The following is a 23,217-nucleotide window of genomic DNA, read 5'->3' as shown; positions in this document are numbered from 1 at the left end:
TCTGATATTGGTGGCAAAGAAAGCAAATTCAGTGGTTGTAAAATGCATTTATAAAGCCATAAACAGCTTCCTCTATAGCTCAATGGGCAATATTCTCCGATCTGTGCTTGTTTAAAAAGAAATCTACAGTCAGATTCAACAAACCTGGGTCAAAACAAAATAGCTTCTGCAGACATGTTGAGATTAGCCAACCATTTAATACTTGGTTCAGATTCAAACTTGAATTTAAAATTTAATAGCATTGATGACTGAAGGACAACCTTGGTCAATTACAGAGAACAAATAGTCACATCTGCATTTCAGGTTTTTTTTTAATATTCTTCTGTTCAATAAACATTGTCGCATGGCAACAAAATTAATTACATATGCTAATTTATAGGACTAATTTTCAGTCACAGCAAAATACACCCAACATCCCAACTAATGTACATCCAGAATATTTAATTTTTTACTTAAGGATTAGAAGCTGTCTAAATCCAAAGTTTAGATCAAGTTATGAACCAATTTTATGGACTCCCCAACTGCTCTTTTAACCTCCCAAAAGAACTATTATTTTTGTATTTAAACAAAAGAGGCAAGTTTATTTCAATGGCTTTCTAATTCCTTAATGAAGTTAATTACCAATAGAAATTAGAGTCATAGAGATGTACAGCATGGAAACAGACCCTTTGATCCAACCCATCCATGCTAACCAGATATCCCAACCCAACCTAGTCCTACCTGCCAACACCCAGCCCATATCCCTCCAAACCCTTCCCATTCATATACCCATCCAAATGCCTCTTAAATGCTGCAATTGTACCAGCCTCCACCACTTCCTCTGGTAGCTCATTCCATACATGCACCACCCTCTGCATGAAAAAGTTACTCCTTAGGTCTCTTTTATATATATCTTTCCCCCCTCACCCTAAACCTATGCCCTCTTGTTCTGGACCCCCCACAACCCCCCAAAGGGAAAAAGACTTCGCCTTTTTACCCTAACCATGCCCCTCAATTTTGTAAACCTCTATAAAGTCACCCTCAGCCTCCGATGCTCCAGGGAAAAACAGTCCCAGCCTATTCAGCCTCTCCCTGTTGCTCAAATCCTCCAACCTTGGCAACATCCTTGTAAATCTTTTCTGAACCCTTTCAAGTTTCACAACATCTTTCCGATAGGAAGGAGACCAGAACTGCACACAATATTCCAACAGTGGCCTAACCAATGTCCTGTACAGCCCCAATATGACCTCCCAACTCCTGTACTCAATACTCTGAGAAATAAAAGAAAGCATATTAAGCGCCTTCTTCACTATCCTATCTACCCACGACTCCACTTTCAAGGAGCTATGAATCTGCACTCCAAAATCTCTTTGTTCAGCAACACTCTCAAGGACCTTACCATTAAGTGTGTAAGTCTAGCTAAGATTTGCTTTCCCAAAAAGAAGCACCTCACTTTTATCTGAATTAACTCCATCTGCCATTTCTCAGCCATTGACCCATCTGATCAAGGTCCCGTTGTAATCAGAGGTAACCTTCTTCGCTGTGCACTACACCTCCAATTTTGGCATCATCTGCAAGCTTACTAACAATACCTCATGCTCACATCCAAATCACGACGATCCTTGTGGCACTCCACTGGTCATAGGCCTCCAGTCTGAAAAACAACCCTCCATTACCACCCTTGTCTTCTACCTTTGAGCCAGTTCTGTATCCAAATGGTTATTCTCCTTGTATTCCATGAGATCTAACCTTGCTAATGAGTCTCCCATGGGGAGACTTGTAAAACGCCTTACTGAAGTCCATATAGGTCACATGTACCACTCTGCCCTCAATCCTCTTTGTTAATTCTTCAAAAAAACTCAATCAAGTTTGACAGACAAGATTTCCCACACACAAAGCCATGATGACTATCCCTAATCAGTTCTTGCCTTTCCAAATACATGTACATCCTGTCCCTCAGGATTCCCTCCAACAACTTGCCCACCACCGACTTCAGGCTCACTGGTCTATAGTTCCCTGGCTTGTCCTTACCACCCTTCTTGAACAGTGGCACCACATTAGCCAACCTCCAGTCTTCCAGCACCTCACCTGCAACTATCGATGATACAAATATCTCAGCAATTACTTCTCTAACTTCCCAGAGTTCTAGGGTACACCTGATCAGGTATGTATCCACCATTATGCATTTCAAGACATCCAGCACTTCCTCCTCTGTAATAATGGACATCTTGCAAGGTGTCACCATCTATTTCACTATTTTCTATATCTTCCATATCCTTTTCCACAGTAAATACTGATGCAAAATACTCGTTTATTATTTCCCCCATTTTCTGCGGTTCCACACAAAGGCCACCTTGCTGATCTTGGAAGTGCCCTATTCTCTCCCTAGTTATCCTTTTGTCTTTAATGTATTTGTAAAAACCCTTTGGATTCTCCTTAATTCTATTTGCCAAAGCTATGTCCCCTTTTTGCCCTCCTGATTTCCCTCTTAAGTATACTCCTACTTTCTTTATACTCCAAGGATTCCCTCGATCTATCCCGTCTATACCTTACATACGCTTCCTTCTTTTTCTTAACCAAACGCTCACTTTCTTTAGTCATCCAGCATTCCAAATACCTACCAGCCTTCCTTTTCACCCTAACAGGAATATACTTTCTCTGGATTCTCTCATTTGTGAAAGCTTCCCATTTTCCAGCTGTCCCTTTGCCTACGGACATCTGCACCCAATCAGCTTTTGAAAGTTATAGTCATAGATGTACAGCATGGAAACAGACCCTTTGGTCCAACCCGACCATGCCTTCCTATTCATATTCCCATCCAAATGCCTCTTAAATGTTGCAATTGTACCAGCCTCCACCACGTCCTCTGGCAGCTCATTCCAGACACATACCACCCTCTGCGTGAACAAGCTGCCCTATAGGTCTCTTTTATATCTTTCTCCTCACCCTAAACCTATACCCTCTCATTCTGGACTCCCCAACCCCAGGGAAAAGACTTTGCCTATTTACCCTATCCACGTCCCTCTGATTTTGTAAACCTCTATAAGGTCACCCCTCAGCCCCCGACGCTCCAGGGAAAATAGCCCCAGCCTGTTCAGCCTCTCCCTATAGCTCAAATCCTCCAACCTTGGCAACATCCTTGTAAATCTTTTCTGAACCCTTTCAAGTTTCACAACTTCTTTCCGATAGGAAGGAGACCAGAACTGCACACGATATTCCAACAGTGTTCTAACCAATGTCCTGTACAGCCGCAACATGACCTCCCAGCTCCTATACTATTTACTCTGACCAATAAAGGAAAGCATACCAGTTCTTGCCTAATACCGTCAAAATTGGCCTTTCTCCAATTTAGAACTTCAACTTTTAGATCTGGTCTATCCTTTCCCATCACTATTTTAAATCTAATAGAATTATGGTTGCAGGCCCCAAAGTGCTCCCCCACTGACACCTCAGTCACCTGCCTTGCTTTATATCCCAAGAGTAGGTCAAGTTTTGCAACTTCTCTAGTAGGTACATCCACATATTAAATCAGAAAATTGTCTTGTACATACTTAAATTCCTCTCCATCTAAACTCTTAACACTATGGCAGTCCCAGTCTATGTTTGGAAAGTTAAAATCCCCTACCATATCCACCCTATTATTCTTACAGATAGCTCTGATCTCCTTACATTTGTTTCTCAATTTCCCTCTGACTATTAGGGGGTCTATAATACAATCCCAATAAAGGTGATCATTCCTTTCTTATTTCTCAGTTCCACCCAAACAACTTCCCTGGATGTATTTCCAGGAATATCCTCCCTCAGCACAGCTGTAATACTATCCCTTATCAAAAAGGCTACTTCTCCTCCTCTCTTGCCTCCCTTTCTATCCTTCCTGTAGCATTTATATCCTGGAACATTAAGCTGCCAATCCTCCCCATCCCAGAGCCATGTTTCTATAATTGCTGTGATATCCCAGTCCCATGTTCCTAACCAAGACCGGAGTTCATCTGTCTTCCCTGTTAGGCTCCTTGCATTGAAATAAATGCAGTTTAATTTATTAGTCCTATCTTGTCCCTGCCTACCCTGACTGTTTGACTTACTTCTGTTCTCAACTGTCCCAGTCTCAGAATGATCTCTTTCCTCACTCCCTCCCTGGGTCCCATCACACCCCCACCCTGAGAGGTTAAATCCTCTCGAGCAGCTCTAGCAAATCTCCCTGCCAGTATATTAGTCCCCTTCCAATTCGGGTGCAAACTGTCCTTCATGTACAGGTCACTTCTACCCTAAAAGAGATTCCAATGGTCCAAAAATGTGAATCTTTCTCCCATACACCAGCTCCTCAGCCATGGATTCATCTGCTCTATTCTCCTATTCTTGCCCTCACTAGCTCGTAGCACCAGGAGTAGTCCAGATATTACTACTATAGGACCTCCTTTTTAAATTCCTGCCCAACTGTCTGTAATCTCCCTTCAGAATCTCAATCCTTTCCCTTCCTAGGTCGTTGGTTCCAATGTCTACAATGACCTCTTGCTGGCCCCTCTCCCCCTTAAGAACATTCTGCACCCTCAGACATCCTTGAGCCTGGCACCAGGGAAGCAACACACCATTCTGATTCTTCACTGCTAGCCACAGAAACATCTGCCTGTACCTCGGACTTGAGAATCCCCTAACACAATTGATCTCTTGGAACCTGATGTACCCCTCATTGCATTACAGCCAGTCTCAATACCAGAAACATGGCTGTTCGTGCTACTTTCCCGAGAATCCATTACCATTATCCAAAACAGCATACTTGTTTGAAATGGGTATAGCCACAGAAGGCTCCTGCACTAGCTATGTACCTCTCTTACCTTTCCTGGAGTTAACCCAGCTATGTGACTGTATCTGAAACTTTACCCCCTTCCTATAACTGACATCCATCACATACTGTTGGTGTTGCAAATTCCTCATCCATAATGTTTTGGGAGTGGTTTCCACAGACAATCGATATTGCACTTTATACAGTCACAGTTTGTGTATAAATTGCTTCAAAAACATCCAGCTTTCCACCCAGAGACTGCCACTGCATTATAGCTCAAGCCATGAACAAAACTGCCCCACTTTAAAAGCTACAATACTTCAACCTGCAATCCACCGCATTAGCACATCAGAAGGATGGTTCAGACAGAGGCAGTATTGATGGTTACACTTTCATTTAATTCAACGAAAGGAAACTTGAAAACATACAGAAGGTATTCAACTGCAAGCTTAGGAATTGCTTCTGAGAACAAAATCATGTCCTTCAATGAAGGACACCATAAAACCAAACTTGAAAACTGGTTATAAAAGTACTCTTAATATCCACAGAAGTAGTTGCAAGACTACAGAAAAGCTCTGACAAACTAGTTAACAGAACAATACAGCACAGAACAGGCCCTTCGGCCCTCGATGTTGCGCCAACCTGTAAACTATTCTCAGCTCGCTCCCCTACGCTATCCCATCATCATCCATGTACTTATCCAAGTTTTGATTAAATCTCCCTAATGAAGCATCAGAAAAATAAATTAGTCAAGCATATCCAAACACTAAGGCTACCAAATGTGAAAATACATGAAAAACTGCACAACTTTTACCTCGTCTTTGGCTCTGTTGAAATATTATCAAAGAAAGATTTTGTTTTATCATAGTAACAGTTGGGTCCGAGAGGTGGTTCTTCTTTATTTCCTTCAGTGCTTGGTGTCTCAACATTGGAGTCTCCTTTTTCTTCTTGATCACCAATATCTCCTTTATGCACTTGGTCGTCTAAAATTTACAATACTGCATTAGATAATATTATAAGCACAAACAAAAAGCTATCTTTTGGACCTCATCCACCTTTCAAAGCCATGCAACACATGCCAGTTTATATAATTCCTATGTTACTACTGGTTTAGGTTGCGTAACTTGGAGGCTGGTAAAATCTTTGGTGCTGTTCACTCCATGTTGGATAAATATAAAATGAGAACTGTGGTCTGGTGATTCCTAAAAAAAAAAACCAATAGAAAATATGGATTTTAAACTTCACTCGTCTCCATTTAGCGCTCTTACCCAGGGCACATGGTGCATATACCAAGGCAGTTTGAGACAAAAGTCTCATCCAGTTGGCTTTAATCAGTGAAACTTGTGCAGTATTAAAAACCATGAGTAACAAATGGTAAACACAGGTTTAAAATTGCACTGGTTAAGTATGAAAAGATTTTAATCTGCAAGTATTGAAAAGACTATCTTCATTGCATGCTGATGACACCCTTCACCACAACCTTTGATACAATGTTTCTAAATTAGACTGACCAACATCCAGTAATGAACAGAAAGTATCCAGTTAAACAACAGGAAACTAAAGCTATTGTTTGGACTCTGCTCCAAACTACCTACCCAGTCATTCTCGCTGGGAATGAGACACTAAACCAGTGTTTCATTAGTGTGGCATTTGACCCAGACACAATCTACTCACTCCATTAAAAGCTGCTACTTGTTATCTCTAAAACACCAAACAACATTTTTGTTGTCTCAGAACACCTGTAGGTTTGGCCATTCCAATGCTCTTCACAGCTCTCCCACCATTTAAAACATTTTGCTGACAACTCTCAATTTGTTGGGTTCTGTTCATCTGTGGTCACTGACCTACAATGGCTCCCTGTGAAGAAGTCTTTGTTTTAAAATTCTTAACCTCAATTACTCTTTTGCCCCACCCCTAACTTGTCTCCATCTACAGCCACAACCCTCAAGGCGTTCATTTAATTCTCATCGATTTTAGAATTGTGTCCCACTGTCATTTGCCTCAGTTCCAAGCTCTGGAATTCTGTCCTGACACTTCAGTTCCTTTGTCTTGCTTTCTTACTTCAAGGCACTTAATTTGTATTAATATCTTAGGTGACTCAAAAAAGTCTTACATTTATTAGCAGTGAAGAGGAAGAGAATATTTGGCCCATTTGTCTGGACTAAAATTCCTGAAAAGTGCTTACTACATTAGAAGATGCCATATAAATTCTGCTCAAGTGCCCAAGACCTGGCTTCAAGGGCAAAAGAACTTAATCACAAATGCCAGTAATACCCATTTTTAAAATAGCCAATGAAGTTTCTGCATACTTTATTGCAATTTCAATCAAACTATTTGAGAAAAGTGATAATTTACCTTTAATTTTTAATTTGTTTTGGAACTCCTTTTCAAACTCCTCCTTATTAAATTGAGCATTTGCACTTTCAAAGTCAAAGTCCCCTTCAAATTTCATTGTTGCTTCTTTATTGTTTCCAGAAAAGTTTTGCCCTCTTCCACGGTTTCTGACTCTTCTGTTGCCTAAAATAATTATAATTCTTTGCATTAAGATTAAGTGAAAACTTTAAACTTAAAGGTGAAGGAATCAGTACTCATTTCACAAAATAGGAAACATTTTATAACTTTATCAACCAACTTGAATTTTAAAAGATTGACTTCAGGTAGCGGTGGCTAGAGGTTCTTGGGAATTGGATGCAGGAAGCAATTGAAGATGCCGAGACATGTAAATTGTAGCTAAATATTTCACAATAGACTTTGTGGTGTATGAAACAGTTTTGAAACACAGTTATACAGCACGGAAACAGAACCTTCTGGTCCGCCCAGTCTATGTTGAACATAATCCCAAACTAGTCCCACCTGCCTACTCTTGGCCCATCTATCTCCCCAAACCTTTCCATTCATATACTTACCCAAATGGTTTTTAACAGTCTAACTGTACCCATTGCCACAACTTCCTCAGGAAGCTCACTCCATACAAACCACTGAACATTTGGGCCCTTGTGGCTTTTTTTGCATCTTAAAAATAGGTCCCCTAGTCTTGAAATCCTCAATCCTAGGGAAAAGACAACTACCATTAACTCTACCTGTACCTCATTTTATCAGATTGCCTCAACCTCCTGTGCTCTAGTGAAAACAGTCCCAGCTTTTATATAACTCAAACCTCCCGTACCCAGTAACACCCTGGTGGAGGCGAATCCTCAGTAATGGGAGTTATTCAAAAAAGAATAAGTGAGTGTGGGGCCACCACATTCCCGTAAGTGTGAAGGGGAAGCCAACAAGTCCAGAGAAACCTGGACATCAAGGGATATAGAATTTAAGGAAAAGTAATGAAGCTTATGGCAGATAGAAGGCTCAAAACATCAGATACCCTAGAGAAATTGAAAGTGCAGTCAGTTATTAAAATGACATTGAGATCAAAAAGGTATACAAGAACACAGTGGCAGGTAACATTAAAAAAATCCCAAAGAGTTTTTGTAAGTATTATGGGCAAGAAAACAACGTGGGTCTCCTTAGGAACAAAAGTGGCAATCTGTGGAGCCAGAGGACATAACTGAGGTTTTAAATAAGTACTTTACATCTGTATGCACTCGAGGATGATGTGGGCACCGAAATCAGAATTATGAAATACTTGGAACAGATTAACAGTGAGAAAGTATTAAAGGATTTTAAAGCAAGCTTTAAAATGTAGAAATCCACAAGCCCAGATAAGATAAATCTGAGGCTGTGAGGGGCAAGAGGAAATTGCAGGGCTCTGAGATTTTCTTACTCTCTCGGCCATTGGAGGGGTACTAAAGTGGATGACAGCTCACATGGTATTATTATTCAATAAGGGTGGTAGGCCTAAACCAGGAAACCCACAGGCCAGTGAGTCAAAAATGGTACAGCATTTACTGGGGAGAAAAAGCACAACAGAATTAAATCACCACTTGGAGGGGTAAGGACTAAATTAAGGATAGTCAGCATGGTTACATCAGGGGAAGCAGGATATAAACTTAATATATTTTAATATAAATAAGCAAGCACTTGAAACACCATAACATGCAACCAAGTTATGAAAAATGAGATTAGAATAAATAGATGCTTGATGACTCAACAGGCTGAAGGACCTCTTATACTGTAAAAGCTGACTTTCACTGTGCCCTTCAAGTATTTTGTCCAAGCTCTTAGATCTTCAAAATTAAAATTGGTAATAGATTCTCAAAGCTGGACAGGAGGGGAAATTCTTCCTCTAAGGTCCAGTTGAGCTTGTACTGCCCATTTCTGCACTCCAGCGTAGAAGTGGGTCCATGATATCTCTACCATAACAAAATCTGAATTTTGAAGAAATGTGCAGAACTGCAATTCAGATCCTGAATTTTGTTGTGTCGTTGCAATGGACCTCACATTTCTCAGCATTCCAAATTAGACAAAACCAGAGCTCAAAACAAAGCTGCTATTACCTATTAGATGCATACATAATTATGGACATTCTTGGAGAACATGGCAACTGTCTGATTAGGATAAGGAACAAACTCTGGAAGATAATATCTTTAAAAATTCAAATGTCAAGAACCACATATGGAGAGAGGATAGAATATGCGCATTTCTTTAATTACCCTTTTATCTCAGACAATTTGATTCATAAAATTACAGCTTTGATGGCAATTAATATATGCAACCATGGTTCAGTGATTAGCACTGCTGCTTTAGCGCCAGGGATCCGGGTTCGATTCCAGCCCCGGGCGAGTGTTGGAGTTTGCACATTCTCCCCGTGTCTGCATGGGTTTCCTCCAGGTGCTCCGGTTTCCTCTCACAATCCATAGATGAATGATCAGGTGAAATGCCATGCTAAATTGCCCAGTGTATAGGGCAAGGGAATGGATCTGGGTGGGTTACTGTTCGGAGGGTCGGTATGGACTTGTTGGGCCGAAGAGCCCATTTCCATACAGGGGAATCTAATTCTAAACTGTCAAAACTTGGCCCATTCTGGTTTTGGTGGGGTTGATTAATTGAGCAATATTGGTCAATGAGAATTACATTCTTCAGAAAGACCAGAAAACAGAGGAGGAGAAAGAAGAGATAAAGCTACTTTAATTTAAAATTAGAAACACACTTTAAGTGTTCAGACTATTTGACCTTTAAATATTGGAGATAAGACAAACGTGCATTAGAATCCACCCACTACAATGCAACGTCAAATGTGCACCATTTCTCTTCAGCTGCAGTCTTCTGATCATCCTTCATTTTATGCAGCACTTTACACAGGTGCATTTCTTTTTTAAAAGGTAGAAAAGGCTAGGGCTCTAACAGCAGTGGTAGTATCCCTACCTCTGGCCCCGAAGGCCCGAGTTCAAGTCCCACCTGCTCTAGAGATCAGATATAACATTCGAACAGGTTGATTATATTTAAAAAAAAAACACCAATTTTATCTGTTCTTTCATGATCCGCATTGCCCTTAACAAGCATGTAAAATCAATTAATAATGAGTGATTTGCTGGTGAGGAATAAGTCACATAATACTTCTTGATATAAGAAAAAGACAGATCAAAAGCTTCAATTATTCTTAGATCACACCCTCATCTGGACTAATTTCCATTTCTTCCAGTCCTTGTTCTGGCTGTTCATTCCCTATCTCCAGCAAATCCTTCATCAGATGCTCTACATCATCCCTAACCACGGACCCAAACGCAGAACCAACATTGAGACTACTTCAACACACAAATCACTTGCATCAGCCTCTTAAATTTGCCAGACTTTCAAGCTGACAATGGACATTGACAACATGTTGAATCACAAAACTGATACAAGGAAACTGGATTATAGAGAAATGTGCATGTTTTAAAAGACAACCTCTGCCTCATGGCCTGCAGAACAAATTTCTCTTGACTACAACCGTTTTCAAGCATCAAATAATCAATTCACAGGTAGTTACTGATTTCATCTTATTGGGTGACAATTTTGCATTTAGCTCAGTATCCACTGCACATTATACAACTGTTGCTATTTTCAAAGACACTAAATTCTTAAAACATGCTTTTAAAAAGGTTACAAAAACCTACAAGTCTGTTAGATGAATAGATTACCTGATCGCCTCCTTTGAGGCTGAGGTTTTTTATTTTCATCATTCACTTGAGATTGACTTGGCTGTGCAGTCGGTTGTACAACTGGGAGAAAAAGATAAAAATAGTATATAATATTAACCATGAATTCAGCAACTGGATGAAATATTCAGTATGGTGGTATATTAATGCCTGGACCCATTTATCAGATGAACAGTGGCAATAGATTTGGCCGCTAGTAATTTTACTGCATGATACAAATGCAAACCAGTTCCTATACATGAAAACTCATGCCTCTCATAGCCAATGATATAGGTCCAAAGAACTTTTACCTTTTCTTTGCTCTGGTCCAACAGATTGCTGATTTATGCTGGCAGGGATTTTATCCTGTTGCAAGTTCTTCTGATTAAGACCTTCTGTAGGGCTTGTCTGCACACCTTGTTCCACCATAGGACTTTGCCTTGGTGGAAAAAATGGAAAACCAGTAGCTGCTGAATAGACAAAATTCACTTCAGTGCTTGCAAACAGATACAGGGCACAGACTGCACACACTAGAGATGCCAGCTTCATTTAACAAAGCGTAACATGGGCAAAAGAAATAAAACTCAATTATTACACAGCAATATAATAAGAGGGTGCCATTGGTTAGTTATTGGAAAAATGATTAATGCATTAAAAGTCTGAATGCCAATGAATGAATACATCAGGAATCAACTGGATCCACCTAGAACATCTGAAAACTTTAGTTTAGTTCAAAAGTTCTATTTAGTGGGAATTTAGCTCAGAAAACATCCTCATCGTTAATTTGACCAATGAGGTAATAGCAAAACTAAACTTCTCGCTGTGCTTTAATGAACTGATGTTGTAAATTTTACTGGAAACACCATTACACAATTTGTAAAGTGGGCTAAACATACAATGATCACTATGACAACAGCAAAAACTATAGTTAAACATCAACTTCATCGAGACTTACTTCATTAGTCCATTCCCTCAAACTGCGACTGAGACACAAAAGGAGTCACTTTATAGACTTGTTGGTTCAACACTAAGCCCACAGAAATGCAGTTTCTCCATTATACAATGCCATCTTAAATCCTGCTTTCATCTTATTTACCTTCAAGCATGGCAACGTATTGACTTTTCTCTCAGATTTAGGACCACCCTTTCAGCTTGTTACTTCACTCACTTCCCCTAGGACATTGTAAATATTCCAAGATTTTCCCTGCACTAATATACTTGACTAGTTTCTCAAGTCTTGTTCAAAGTTCCCTCCTGGTCTTCATTTAAACAATCAGTTATGACAACAGGTGACTAATACTAGACAAGTCAGATCCCAGAATGATGGATCATATTTAGTTTTGCAGTCAGCTACTAAAGGCAGTTAGTTGAAAAAAATTCACAAAACTGCAACATAAAGTTTAAAACACAAGCATAAAACATACATAACACTTTAGACAGAACCAAAGTTCCAAAGACTCCCAGCACTGCCCATTGCAGACTCCATGCCAGAAAAATACCAATTCTATTTCAGATTTTAAGTTTTCAATTTTTAAAAAACTATACTGCTAATTTTACCATTCTTTTCAAAAAGTTTGCTGGCCTAAACTTGACAGTTCAACTTGATTTCTATCTCAACCTCTTTGCTTGCGAGCTCCAGAGACTCAATACTGAAGGCGATTGATTCCTCTGAATTAGAAAAGAAATACCCAAGAGAAAATGCTTGTGCATTAACTTTTGTATCCTTCTGAACTGAAGTCAAAAGAAAATTAAAATCATTTTGTTCTGGTTATTCTGCCAGTCTGAAACAAAAATGCATCTTCATCTTTAATGAACCCAGTTTCTTTAGAAAATACTGTCCCAACAGCTTCTAAGTCTTCCTAAGGTAGCTGCTACCTGATGAAGGAGCAGCACTCAAAACCAGTACTTCCAAATAAACCTGTTGTACTATAACCTGGTGTTGTGAGATATTTAACTTTGTCCACCCTAGTCCAACACTGGCACCCCCTCAGAGTATGATGTATAATAGATGTCTAGAACTGCGCAGCAGCTTATAGTACAGGACTATTTTAATATCCTACAACAAATGCTGAATGCCCCAATTTAAACTAGAAAGCAGATTTAGATATCTAGATATTTAGAAATAGAGGACAAAACTAGACAGTAGAACCATTCTCACTCCCCAGACTAAGATCTTTCCTCCCAAGTAAGGCCATGCTGAACATGCAATGTTTGACCCAGTGGTCAGTTTCTCTGGTAACAAAGCAATCCATGTTGATTTAAAGCCAGATTTGGATACCAGATGGACTAGTAATTTATTTCCTAGCACTGATCTAATACGCAAGTTATCTCCAATTTAAAAAAAAAACCATCTAGCCACTTTCCTGCATCACCAATAAATGTATTCTTGGCATCATTGTCCACATCCAATTGGCAAATAAGAGAATTGGGTATTTGGCCCATTGATTGGCAGAGCAGGCTCAACCTGATCATGGCTGATCAGCCAAGTTAGTGCCCTCTTCCTTTCTCCCTATACCATAGGGACCATCTAGTCCGAAGAACTAGAACTCCTTGAAAGCATTCAAGGTTTTGACCTCAAACACATTCTATGACACAGAACTCCACACACACACCACTCTCAGCTCAGTCCTTCATTGCTCACCCTGTATCCTTAAACTGTAATCCCTGGTTCTAGATGACCTGGTTGTCATAACATCCTTCTGAAACAGATTCTAATTGCAAACACAGCATGAACTATTGCAGCCAACGTTAACCTTATTGTCTTGGGTACAGGGTCTTCCCTTAATCTGGGTAAAAATAAGGACTGCAGATGCTGGAAACCAGAGTCTAGATTAGAGTGGTGCTAGAAAAGTACAGCAGGGGTCTTCATTAATGTGCCTACTTAGGAATATCTGACAATAAATGGAGGATCCAAAAATACTTGTGAAGATATCACATTCTTTTAGAACAGCTACTTTTGGACTTGTCACAAAATCAAGGCCACAGCATCATTTTCAAAGAAGCATTCATCAGAATTCACCATCGCCTCAGTTAAAACTTATAAAAATTAGTCACAGCAAACAGAACAGCCACAGCTTTCAAAGATGAAGCTATAAAATTGCTTGATTAGCACAAAAAGTTTGTGTAGGTTTCATTTTAAATGCTTGTAAAATCCTTTAAAAGCATGGTTAATTTGTGGGATGGACTGGGAAGACCATGTCAGATTGATTAGAATTTCTTTGACCAATTGTGGCCAGAAATCAGAGTGACCTCTCAATATTTATCTACAGCCAAAAAGTGGAAGTCAGAATAAACTGGCCCAAAAATGATAAGCAAAAAAAAACCTTTCACTTCAAAAACACTTAGGCCAATAAGTAAAAAACACAGAGTGTGATAGGGGAGGTCGATGCTAGAAGTGCTTAAATGAAGGGTAAATGCTAAGCAACAGCTGGGTGACAGGCCTCTAACTTTGCAGAGGGATTAAGCATCTGAGCAAACCTTTGGTATAGAAAAAATAAACAAATGTAATAAGACCTAAGCTTTGCATCATTTGCAATTGAGCATGGGGCAGTAAAGACAGTAGCACTGCATGTGCTCAAAGTGGTGAGAGAGAGCATCCTCTTCATAGTCAATCTTGGAGAAATCTGCTTAAAGCACAATGAAAGTGCTCAGATGAATGGTGGACTGGTCCAGCTCACCAATGCCGATAATCAAGGACACAGCTTTCAATTATTCTCCTGCAGCTGCCTAACAAAGGAACAGGTGCTCATACAGAACACAAGAGCACCAAGTAACAAACCTGCAATTGAAACAGAAAAGCCATCCTTCAATGTCAATGGCCTGATCAATGCAGGCATGCACTACCAGGTGACACAGGTTGTAGGTGCTTTCTACATTCACAGCTAGGTCCCGGACAAGCATTAGGTCCTACACACACAGGAATAACTTTTCCCACTGCAATCACCCTGGATGTTGGGTTCAATATAACTAGCACAAGGGACTGTCAAAAGATAATGGTATTATGAATACTGCCAGCAAAATGTGAAACAAGGTGCAATTTCGTTGTCACATAAGCTGGATATGGCAAATGGAAGCTTCAAGAATCTGTCTTGGCAACTGGTTGATGCTTTGATGGCTCTGCGGGTATAATGACAAATTGTAAACTTGAGGGACCCCTGTCTGTACTGGCCTAAAAATTGATAAGGGCATGTTCCATCAGCTTTATGGTATGAATTGTAGAAATTAGATCTCCCAGGTTGGCCGTTGATAACTGGAACAGATACATACATGTTCAGCACCAGTAATCTGGGACTGCAAAGTGTACTGGAAGGCCTCAGATCAAGATGTTGAGCACAAACACCTCAGCAGATACCCTCAACAAACCCAAATTCTTCACATTGACGCAACTGTTCATATTCCACATTACACCACCTTGGACATCTACAACCCAGAATATATCCAGCTTACAGCCCCTTATCACTATTATTGGAAACCATTTAGTTTCTGAAAGTACATACATACAGAAGAAATACTTCAAGAATTCTAGAAATTTTCCAACTGAAATTTGCAACTAAGTGGCTATTGTAGGGGTCAATCTTTCTTCACATTTAATATAGGATATTTTAAAAAGACAATTCAAATACTAATGCTAGAAAACAGTGGAACTTGAGACCAAAACTAGATGATTTGAGCCAAACGTCCTATGTTGTTATTTACAATAGCCTGCTTCCACTTTTTTTCTCTCTTCTCATGGAGCCTACTGTACAGAGAAATTACAACCATGTTGCTAGCAAGATGGCACACCATACATGCCAAACCCAAAGCAATTAATACAGTAAAATTCCACTTTTTGCAAAACATTTAAGTAGCTTTGATTACAATAAATATCTTCAAAGAGAGTTTTGGATTTCAAGTTACTAAAAAATTTTAATGGAATCATTTGTCCACATTCACCACTTATAAGCTTGCCATTTAAATGTTAGTGCTGGTTTATAAATGAGGAAGAAATTCACAAAGCAAACTAAAGACATTAGCAACAAGGTTCCAAAACAGTAGAAACAAGACATGCAAATCAACTTTAATTTAACAAAACTGAATATTTGTTTAACAATTTTTATTGGAAAGTTTGCACATTTGGATGCATAAAACCATGTGCTGCAATTAATTTAGGTGTAACTTAGAATGAATAGGATCCATTTGAACTGCTGTTTTGGAATTCTGCAAGTATGGTCATTAGCAGGTTTTATCATGGCATGGCTCAAAGATGGTGAGTTAAAATAAAGTTGCTTCAACAATAAAATTCCAAACCAGCACATGCTGCACATAGACATTTTAAACTAAAACAGGTTGACAACTGCTTAGCATTGAAGTAACAGATAAACAACCTAAGCACACTACAGTCAGACGTTACCCTGAGAAATCAGTTGGCTTTTCTGCAAGGGTGCTGGCTCAGGTGGTATTTCAAGCTCTGTAAAGGCTGGTTGTGGTGAGGGAGGACTATCAGTACTGGAGGAGTGAGAAACAGTTGTGATTTGGGTGGGTGTTGAACATCCTGTTAAAGTTCAGGAAGGAAAGAAAAGGGAACCAGAAGATCAATGCTGCCAAATTTTAAATGTTAAGAGAAGTTATGTATCTGCAAATTCTACAAAGACAATTTACAATAACCTCATATACATTTGTCAAAATTTGTACAAACTCTTCAGAATAACCAATTATACACCACTTTGTGAAAATGCAAGGACAAAATCAGAGTAGTGCAAGCATGCAATTAGCAAAAAATGCATCAGAATCAACGTGTTAACAGTTGAACATCCAGCCAGGAACTTGCATTTCATTGAGGAATAGTTAAGTCGACAATGCATTGCAGCCGTCCCGAAGAGTCGGTGCTTTCCCAGATAATGAAGCGTTCTTCCAAAGGACTTGCTGCCCTATTGCAAAGTGAATCCCAATTGCTCATCTAAACCGGATGCAGCATTATTGCATGGAATGAAGCTTGAATGCACTTGCACTACTTCAGCTTGTATTCTTCAATTTCACAACACCAAACATTTCCCAGTCTCTAAAAAAAACCCAATCATAGATTTTGTGACCCAATGTAATCTATAGATGTAGACAAATGGTTAAGTTGAAGCTACCAAAACTTTAGAAAGTACTAGGTCTTTGTAGTTTTAGGATTAAAAGGGGCCAGGCCTCAATGGCTCCAATAAACAAACTAAATTGGAAATTGAGTTTACTACAGTAGTTAAGTTTTGTAATGAAAAATCCTGCTTCAATATATTTGAAATTAGCTAATATTCACTCCCAGAATTGGACAGTTGCACTAATTCAATGGTAAAAAATGTTTAAACTATTTACAATTTTGTGCAATGTTTTCAATATGTATGAAGGCAGAATGAACTTGATCAAATGTCAAAGTTATACCCTTAAGTAAAATTAGACATGAGTATTTTAGAAAGCAATTCAAAATTAAAGACTTGAGTAATTCCACTGACAGTTTGAAAAGGAGTCTATGTATGTTGCAGCAGTTAGTACAGTGCTTATTTTTTAAAAATAAAAAAAAAGCACTAAACTGACACTGATAGGGACAAAATCTTAAATTTATTGGAACCAGTTTGCTTAAGTTGGTTTGCAACATCTAAACTTGTTTAGACATTTAAAGTTTTAATTACTAGTTACTCATTAGTTGCAAAGATTGTAAAATCCGTCAGGTTATCACTAATTGATACTTCCACAATTCTGCTCAAAGATGGTTAACTTCATTAACTTCTAAACCAAAATAGCAATTCAACGTAAAAATGTTAATCCATTATCAGATACATTACTCAGCAATGAAAGAAAGCACACTAACCTAGACCCACAGAACTGCCATATTGCTGTCCAACCAGAGATCCTCCTCCAAATTGGTTATATGGAGTCATACTGCGGAATGGACTGTATGATGTCGGAGGCTGAAATGAAGCGTTTGACGAAGCACTCAACGAAGACTAGAAGGAAGATGCTGTCATTACTGAGACTGTTACAGGGACCGATAACATATTGCTTTTCCCTACAATTAACTGTAAAACTCAAGACACTTTCACAAAAAAAAAAACAGACATTGGCAAAACAAAGACTTGAATGGACACAATCTTTATTCTACCAAAAAGAATTGCCATTTGCAGTTTTGAACTAAAACTAAGTAGGTGAGGGCTCAGCACAGCATATTTGTGCCAGTAGTTTGATTTACTTTTACATCCAAAGGATCTTGCATAAATTTCAAATTCTGGCTAATGTTTTCACAAAACATGATTCTAGTAAAGAATGTTACTTTACACAATGAAAACAAAACAGCTAAACTGGATGTTTGTAGGCTTAAAACAAAAGGGAAGTCAAGAGGCAGTTACATCATTGCCTGTGGACCAAAGCCCAAGATATCAGTGGATGAAGTTGAAACAAGAGAGAAAGCAAGTCTTTCAGGTGCCATTTCAAGAAATGAATGTCAACCTATCTTAAAAGGGATGGAATGTTTTCTTAAAGGAAGGAGAGTAATTTTTTTTAAAACAGTGATCGACAATAACCCATTTAAATTTTCCCAGTTTACTGACATTAGCGACTGGAATGATGCTAAGAGGTGTCCCAAAAATGCTTGATTTCTTATTGAATAATTTCAGTAATTCACCTGTACTATTGCAGGATCTTGGGGCTGTGGTTTGGGAGGTTCACAGACAGTAATATCTTTGATATCACTACCACGGAAGATGATATATTCATAGATTTCATCTCTTGGGGCGACAGGTCTGTCGGTAGGGCGATCTTCTGTTCCAAACGATCTTACTGCCAAAACAAAGATGAAATGTCTTGCATCAGATAAACCCAACAAAATTTCATGGATTCACGAATACCAGTTAAAGTTTTAAGCTATCGTTAAATCAAATTAAACTGATAATAGCTGTCAAATTAAGTGAATTGCACAACTAGCCATTTTTCAACATCCAAATATCTTTGTACAAGGTTAAAGTTTAACGCCTGGTTACAATAAGATTGAGATCTTTTGATTTGCGGAGAAAGTGAGGTCTGCAGATGCTGGAGATCAGAGCTGGAAATGTGTTGCTGGAAAGACACAGCAGGTCAGGCAGCATCCAGGGAACCCTGGATGCTGCCTGACCTGCTGCGCCTTTCCAGCAACACATTTCCAGATCTTTTGATTTGCCAAAGCTTAGAATAAAAAAAGTTTAAATATACATAATTAGGTGGTTAAATTGCCACATACCACAAGTGTATACACATTGTATAATTAGCGTTATAGTACAATGCTTTCCTGTAACACGCGAGTTCACAACTAGAGACTGACCACTTGAATTTGTCACATGTAGCGAGGCACTCCAATTTCCAAGACAATACTAATGTGCTTAATGGCTCAAAGCTTGCAGTCAGCAGCAACGCAAAAGTGCTCGCCAATAATTAGTGATCTCTGTGGCAAGAATATTTATATTCAATGTGGGGAGGACTGACCAGTCTGAAAAGCTAGGAGACTGCAAGCTCAGGATTTCATGCAGTTTAATGCTTTTCTTCAAAACGCTAAAGCTGTGATCAGTATCATATCAGTAGTGAGTACACTTCTTCAAGCCAATCACAGTCCTGCAAAGTCAGACTTATCTCAAATGCAATTCAGCAAGGCAATTTGACAAGTACACTGCTCCCTTATCATCCCTTTGCAATAATCAGCACGGGAACAGACCCTTCGGTCCAACTTGCTCAAGCCGACAAGACAACCCAACCCAATGCAACCTAGTCCTATCTGCCAGTATTCGGTCTAAATCTCTTCCTGTTCATACACTTATCCGAATGCCTTTTCAATGGTGTAATTGTATCTGCCTTCACCACTTCCTCTGGCAGCTCATTCCACACACACCACCTTCTGCATGAAAGCGTTGCCGTTCCATCACTTTTAAGTATTTCCCTTCTCACCTTAAACCTATGCACCATGGTTTTGGACACCCCAACTTAGGAGAAAGACCTTAGGTTTATAAAATGAGGGACAAGGATAGGGTGAATAGATATCAGTCAGATCTGAAGATTAGCTACAGCCTACAAAATCTTCCATAAAAAAAAATAGCACCAGGCCAGACTTCAAAACCAATTTAAAGTGTACCTGCTACTCCACAAACTCTTATCTTGTGCTAATTGTTTATTTTGGCTCATAAGCAGAGAAACTTTAAGTGAAACTCATGACTAGTCTTGCAAGATACTCAAAATAAAATATTCAGCTTACAGAATGGGGTTTGATGCCTTTCACCTTTCCTGTAAAATTGTCTGAGGGACATGCATATTGCTTCACTGGCATTAAATACACCATCTAAATCATTTGCTTTTAAAAACCTCAAATGCTATCACAACTTTCCCACGAAAAACATGACTGTTTCTTCCTTTTATATAAAAAAAGGACCAATTAAATACTGACAAGCAAAGCTCTTTACAGGTAATGTAAACCATCAAAAATGAAGGGGGGGGGGGGGGAAATTACATCAAAATGGAGTCTTTTGCTCCCTGGACCTTCAAGGAATGATACCAAATTCAGTTTACAAAACAATTAACAATTCTCTGCATTGTCAAGTGCATAGTTGTTTGAAAGGAGGAATCAAACCCTTCTGGCAGAAATGCATTCTGAGCAACCACCAGGTTCATTTGAGACACCTATCCTCAAGTTCTTCCTGACATTACCTTAAAACTGCATTTTCTTTCTGCTGCAAGTCCAGTGTTTCCTTGAACAGATTCTCTGATTAGTACATTCTTGACAGGTCTACAAAGATTCTATGATCCCACATAACTCAAAGTTAAATTTAAAACCTACATGAAAAACCATACTTTTCTGAAGAGGGAAATGAAAGGCATTCCTAAACATTAACCTGTTTAAGGTACTGAATCCCCAAACATCCAGAGTGTTTCAGGTGAAAAGATTAGTCAGTCAATCAGCAAAACCAATTAGTTAATAAGATTTAATTAAATCAGAAAATACATGTCAAATTACTTCAGATAAAGCAAAAAAGTGAAATACCTTCTTTTACACAAATATTAAATCATGAAGCAATCTACCAAACTCACCCACCTTTTCAGATCAGCTAGTGATGAGATAGCTTAACATTCTATTGGATTCAAATTGGTAAGCACTCACTACCACAAATCAAAAATACTTTAAAACGCTAATTGCTCTGGTAGATTAGCAACAATACAAGTGTCAATTATTTTGATTTCTGCAAATATGTACAGAATGTGCAATTATCCAGTTGCAATTTTAAGGTAAAAGTCTGCAGACCATGTAGCACTTACTGGACAATGGGAGAGCATTTAAGCTGACCCATTTATTTTGGATAGAGCTACAGTCAATGTTTAATAAAAAGGTCAAATGTTTCAAAACTAACCCTTGCACTTGTGAAAAGGTTCGATCTGGAAAACTAATACAGATAAGCCACGTTTGCAACAGCCTTGGGCTAATCAAATATCTTAAGTGTCTTCAAGCTCTAATAAAATTGGTATATTAATTACGACCTGGTTAAGCTATACTGAAATCTATTCTTAGAAAAGATTACTTCTACATTTATAACTCATGAACAATACCCCTAAATCCCAAAATTGCATGCAATTTCCATTTGGGAATGGAGAGAAAAAGGAAACTCAAGACTCAAGTAGGAACAAACTTTCCCTACTTTAGCAACATGCAATTTCATTCAGATAACAGTTCAATTTAATTGAACCTTTACAAACCCAACAATCAAGGAATCAGCAGGAAATCTAGTTCTGGGGAATGATATGAAGCAGGTGCAACATTTCACAGAAAGAGCATCTACGAAAGTAGTGTTCATATGTTAGATTTAGAATAGTCATTATAAAATGAAGGAGCAAATCAAGAAATTGACTGGAAAAGAATTTCATTAAAACAGATAAGCATTGGGAGATGTTCAAGAATAAACTTCAATTCAAAACAAAATGAGAAGCAGATGCAAAGTTGCAGCTCCCTAGATGATTTAGGAAAATGACATTAAAAACAAAATGCTCAATGCTCATCAGGTTCATAAAGAGAAAAATCAGGTAAAACAATTTGCAGGGAATTAGAAAGGCATGGGTTACAAAAGTGATGAAAAATAAGGGGACAGAGTCAAAGAAAGGTAGGTAGGTAGGTAGGTGGGGAAGAAATCAAACGCCATGGGAAATATTGAAGGCAGAAGACATGGTTATGGTATGACTGAAAACGTTGCAAATATCTTTAGTGGATAACATTGGATGGAAGAGATGGAGGCTGCCTAACGTGGCCAAGAAGTGTTCCAGTAAGAATGAAATATTACAGAATTAATATTGTAATTATTTTAGATATCGCCACTCTATCAAATACTAATTTATACTCCAAATCTCTCGGGGGAAAGTAGCATCGGAGCTTTAAACGTATTCCAGGTGCTATCATAACAATTTGGGATTTTTTTTAAAAAAGTGTGCCCTTTCCGACTTTATCGACCACCAACCCGTGATTCCTCACAAAGACGGGGGCGGGTCACTTTTGATTTCAACCAGCTGACTACACTTAAAACCTCAAATTATCCAAAGTACCATAAACAAATCTAGGTGTCTCTGGAGAGCTGGAAAAAATGCGAAGTCAACAATCCTTCCGTGCCGTAGAGAAAAGGGCAAATGTAAATTCCGAAAACAAGCGGACGCTCCCCTCCCCCAAACATTAAGTATAGGGGTACCCAAAGAGGGTTGGAAGCACAAAACATCGATGCAGCTGACGGATGGCAAAAATAGGACAAAAGGCGCCATCGGTAGCTGGCGAGACGGGCAAAGCAATAAGGCCATGCTTGTCCAAGCGAGTAATAAGGAATGGAAATAAATACATCAATGGTTAGACAGAGAGGCCCCCTCGGTGGCGCAATACGAAGGCACCAGGAGCCCGTACTCACCCTTGGCCAGGGCCACTGTGGAGTTGTCCGTGTCGATGGTGTACAAGATGCCCTCATAGCGGATCTGCGCCTTGGAGATGAGGCTGATCTTGCTGCCGATATACGGCGTCCCGCCGCTCATTGTGACGGCCAAAACCGGTCGCTCCCCACCTTCTTTTTATCCACCCTCCTCCACACTGCCGTTCTACAGTTTTTCTCTTTTTAAACCGACTCAATCACTTACTTACACGCTCTCGCTGCCCACAACGGCACAGTCCCACCTCCCTCCCACCCCGACTGGCGGCGCTTAAATAAGGCGTCACCGTCACTGCGACCACGCCCTCCCCTCCCCTCCCCGCCTCGGGGGACATGGGACCGGCCCGCCGCCTCCAGCGGCACCTGCAGGTCGGCGGTCCACCGTTGCACCCACAGTTTTTAGCCAAGTCCGGGCAGGTAATCACATTTAATAGGCACATGTTTACCCGCTATAAAATGAGAAGTCTCACAGTGTAGAGGG

The 23,217-nt window shown here is 39.3% G+C and overlaps 1 protein-coding gene across 4 annotated transcripts in view; it reads right to left on the bottom strand.

Annotated features, from left to right (window-relative positions):
* The window catches only part of lsm14b (LSM family member 14B), a 28,173-nt gene extending 5,206 nt beyond the window's left edge, over positions 1-22,967 (bottom strand). Inside the window, exons 1-8 of one of the 4 annotated variants that reach the window (XM_043710657.2) lie at positions 22,722-22,967; positions 18,452-18,606; positions 17,642-17,777; positions 16,205-16,345; positions 11,127-11,282; positions 10,819-10,899; positions 7,115-7,276; positions 5,574-5,742 (exon numbers count right to left, since the gene is read on the bottom strand). In XM_043710657.2, the coding sequence (XP_043566592.1) occupies positions 5,574-5,742; positions 7,115-7,276; positions 10,819-10,899; positions 11,127-11,282; positions 16,205-16,345; positions 17,642-17,777; positions 18,452-18,606; positions 22,722-22,842 (1,121 nt within the window). In that variant the 5' untranslated portion in view covers positions 22,843-22,967. Of the gene's footprint in view, positions 1-5,573; positions 5,743-7,114; positions 7,277-10,818; positions 10,900-11,126; positions 11,286-16,204; positions 16,346-17,641; positions 17,778-18,451; positions 18,607-22,721 lie in introns of all 4 variants that reach the window. The other 3 variants (XM_043710656.2, XM_043710658.2, XM_043710659.2) reach the window with 3 other exon arrangements.
* Positions 22,968-23,217: the final 250 nt, after the last annotated feature.

Source organism: Chiloscyllium plagiosum, unplaced genomic scaffold, assembly GCF_037043375.1.
Source record: "Chiloscyllium plagiosum isolate Xiang-an unplaced genomic scaffold, Cpla_swu_hap1 HiC_scaffold_15, whole genome shotgun sequence".
NCBI lineage: Eukaryota > Metazoa > Chordata > Chondrichthyes > Orectolobiformes > Hemiscylliidae > Chiloscyllium > Chiloscyllium plagiosum.
Note: the sequence above shows the minus strand (reverse complement) of the source record. Positions and strands in the feature narration are given on the sequence as shown.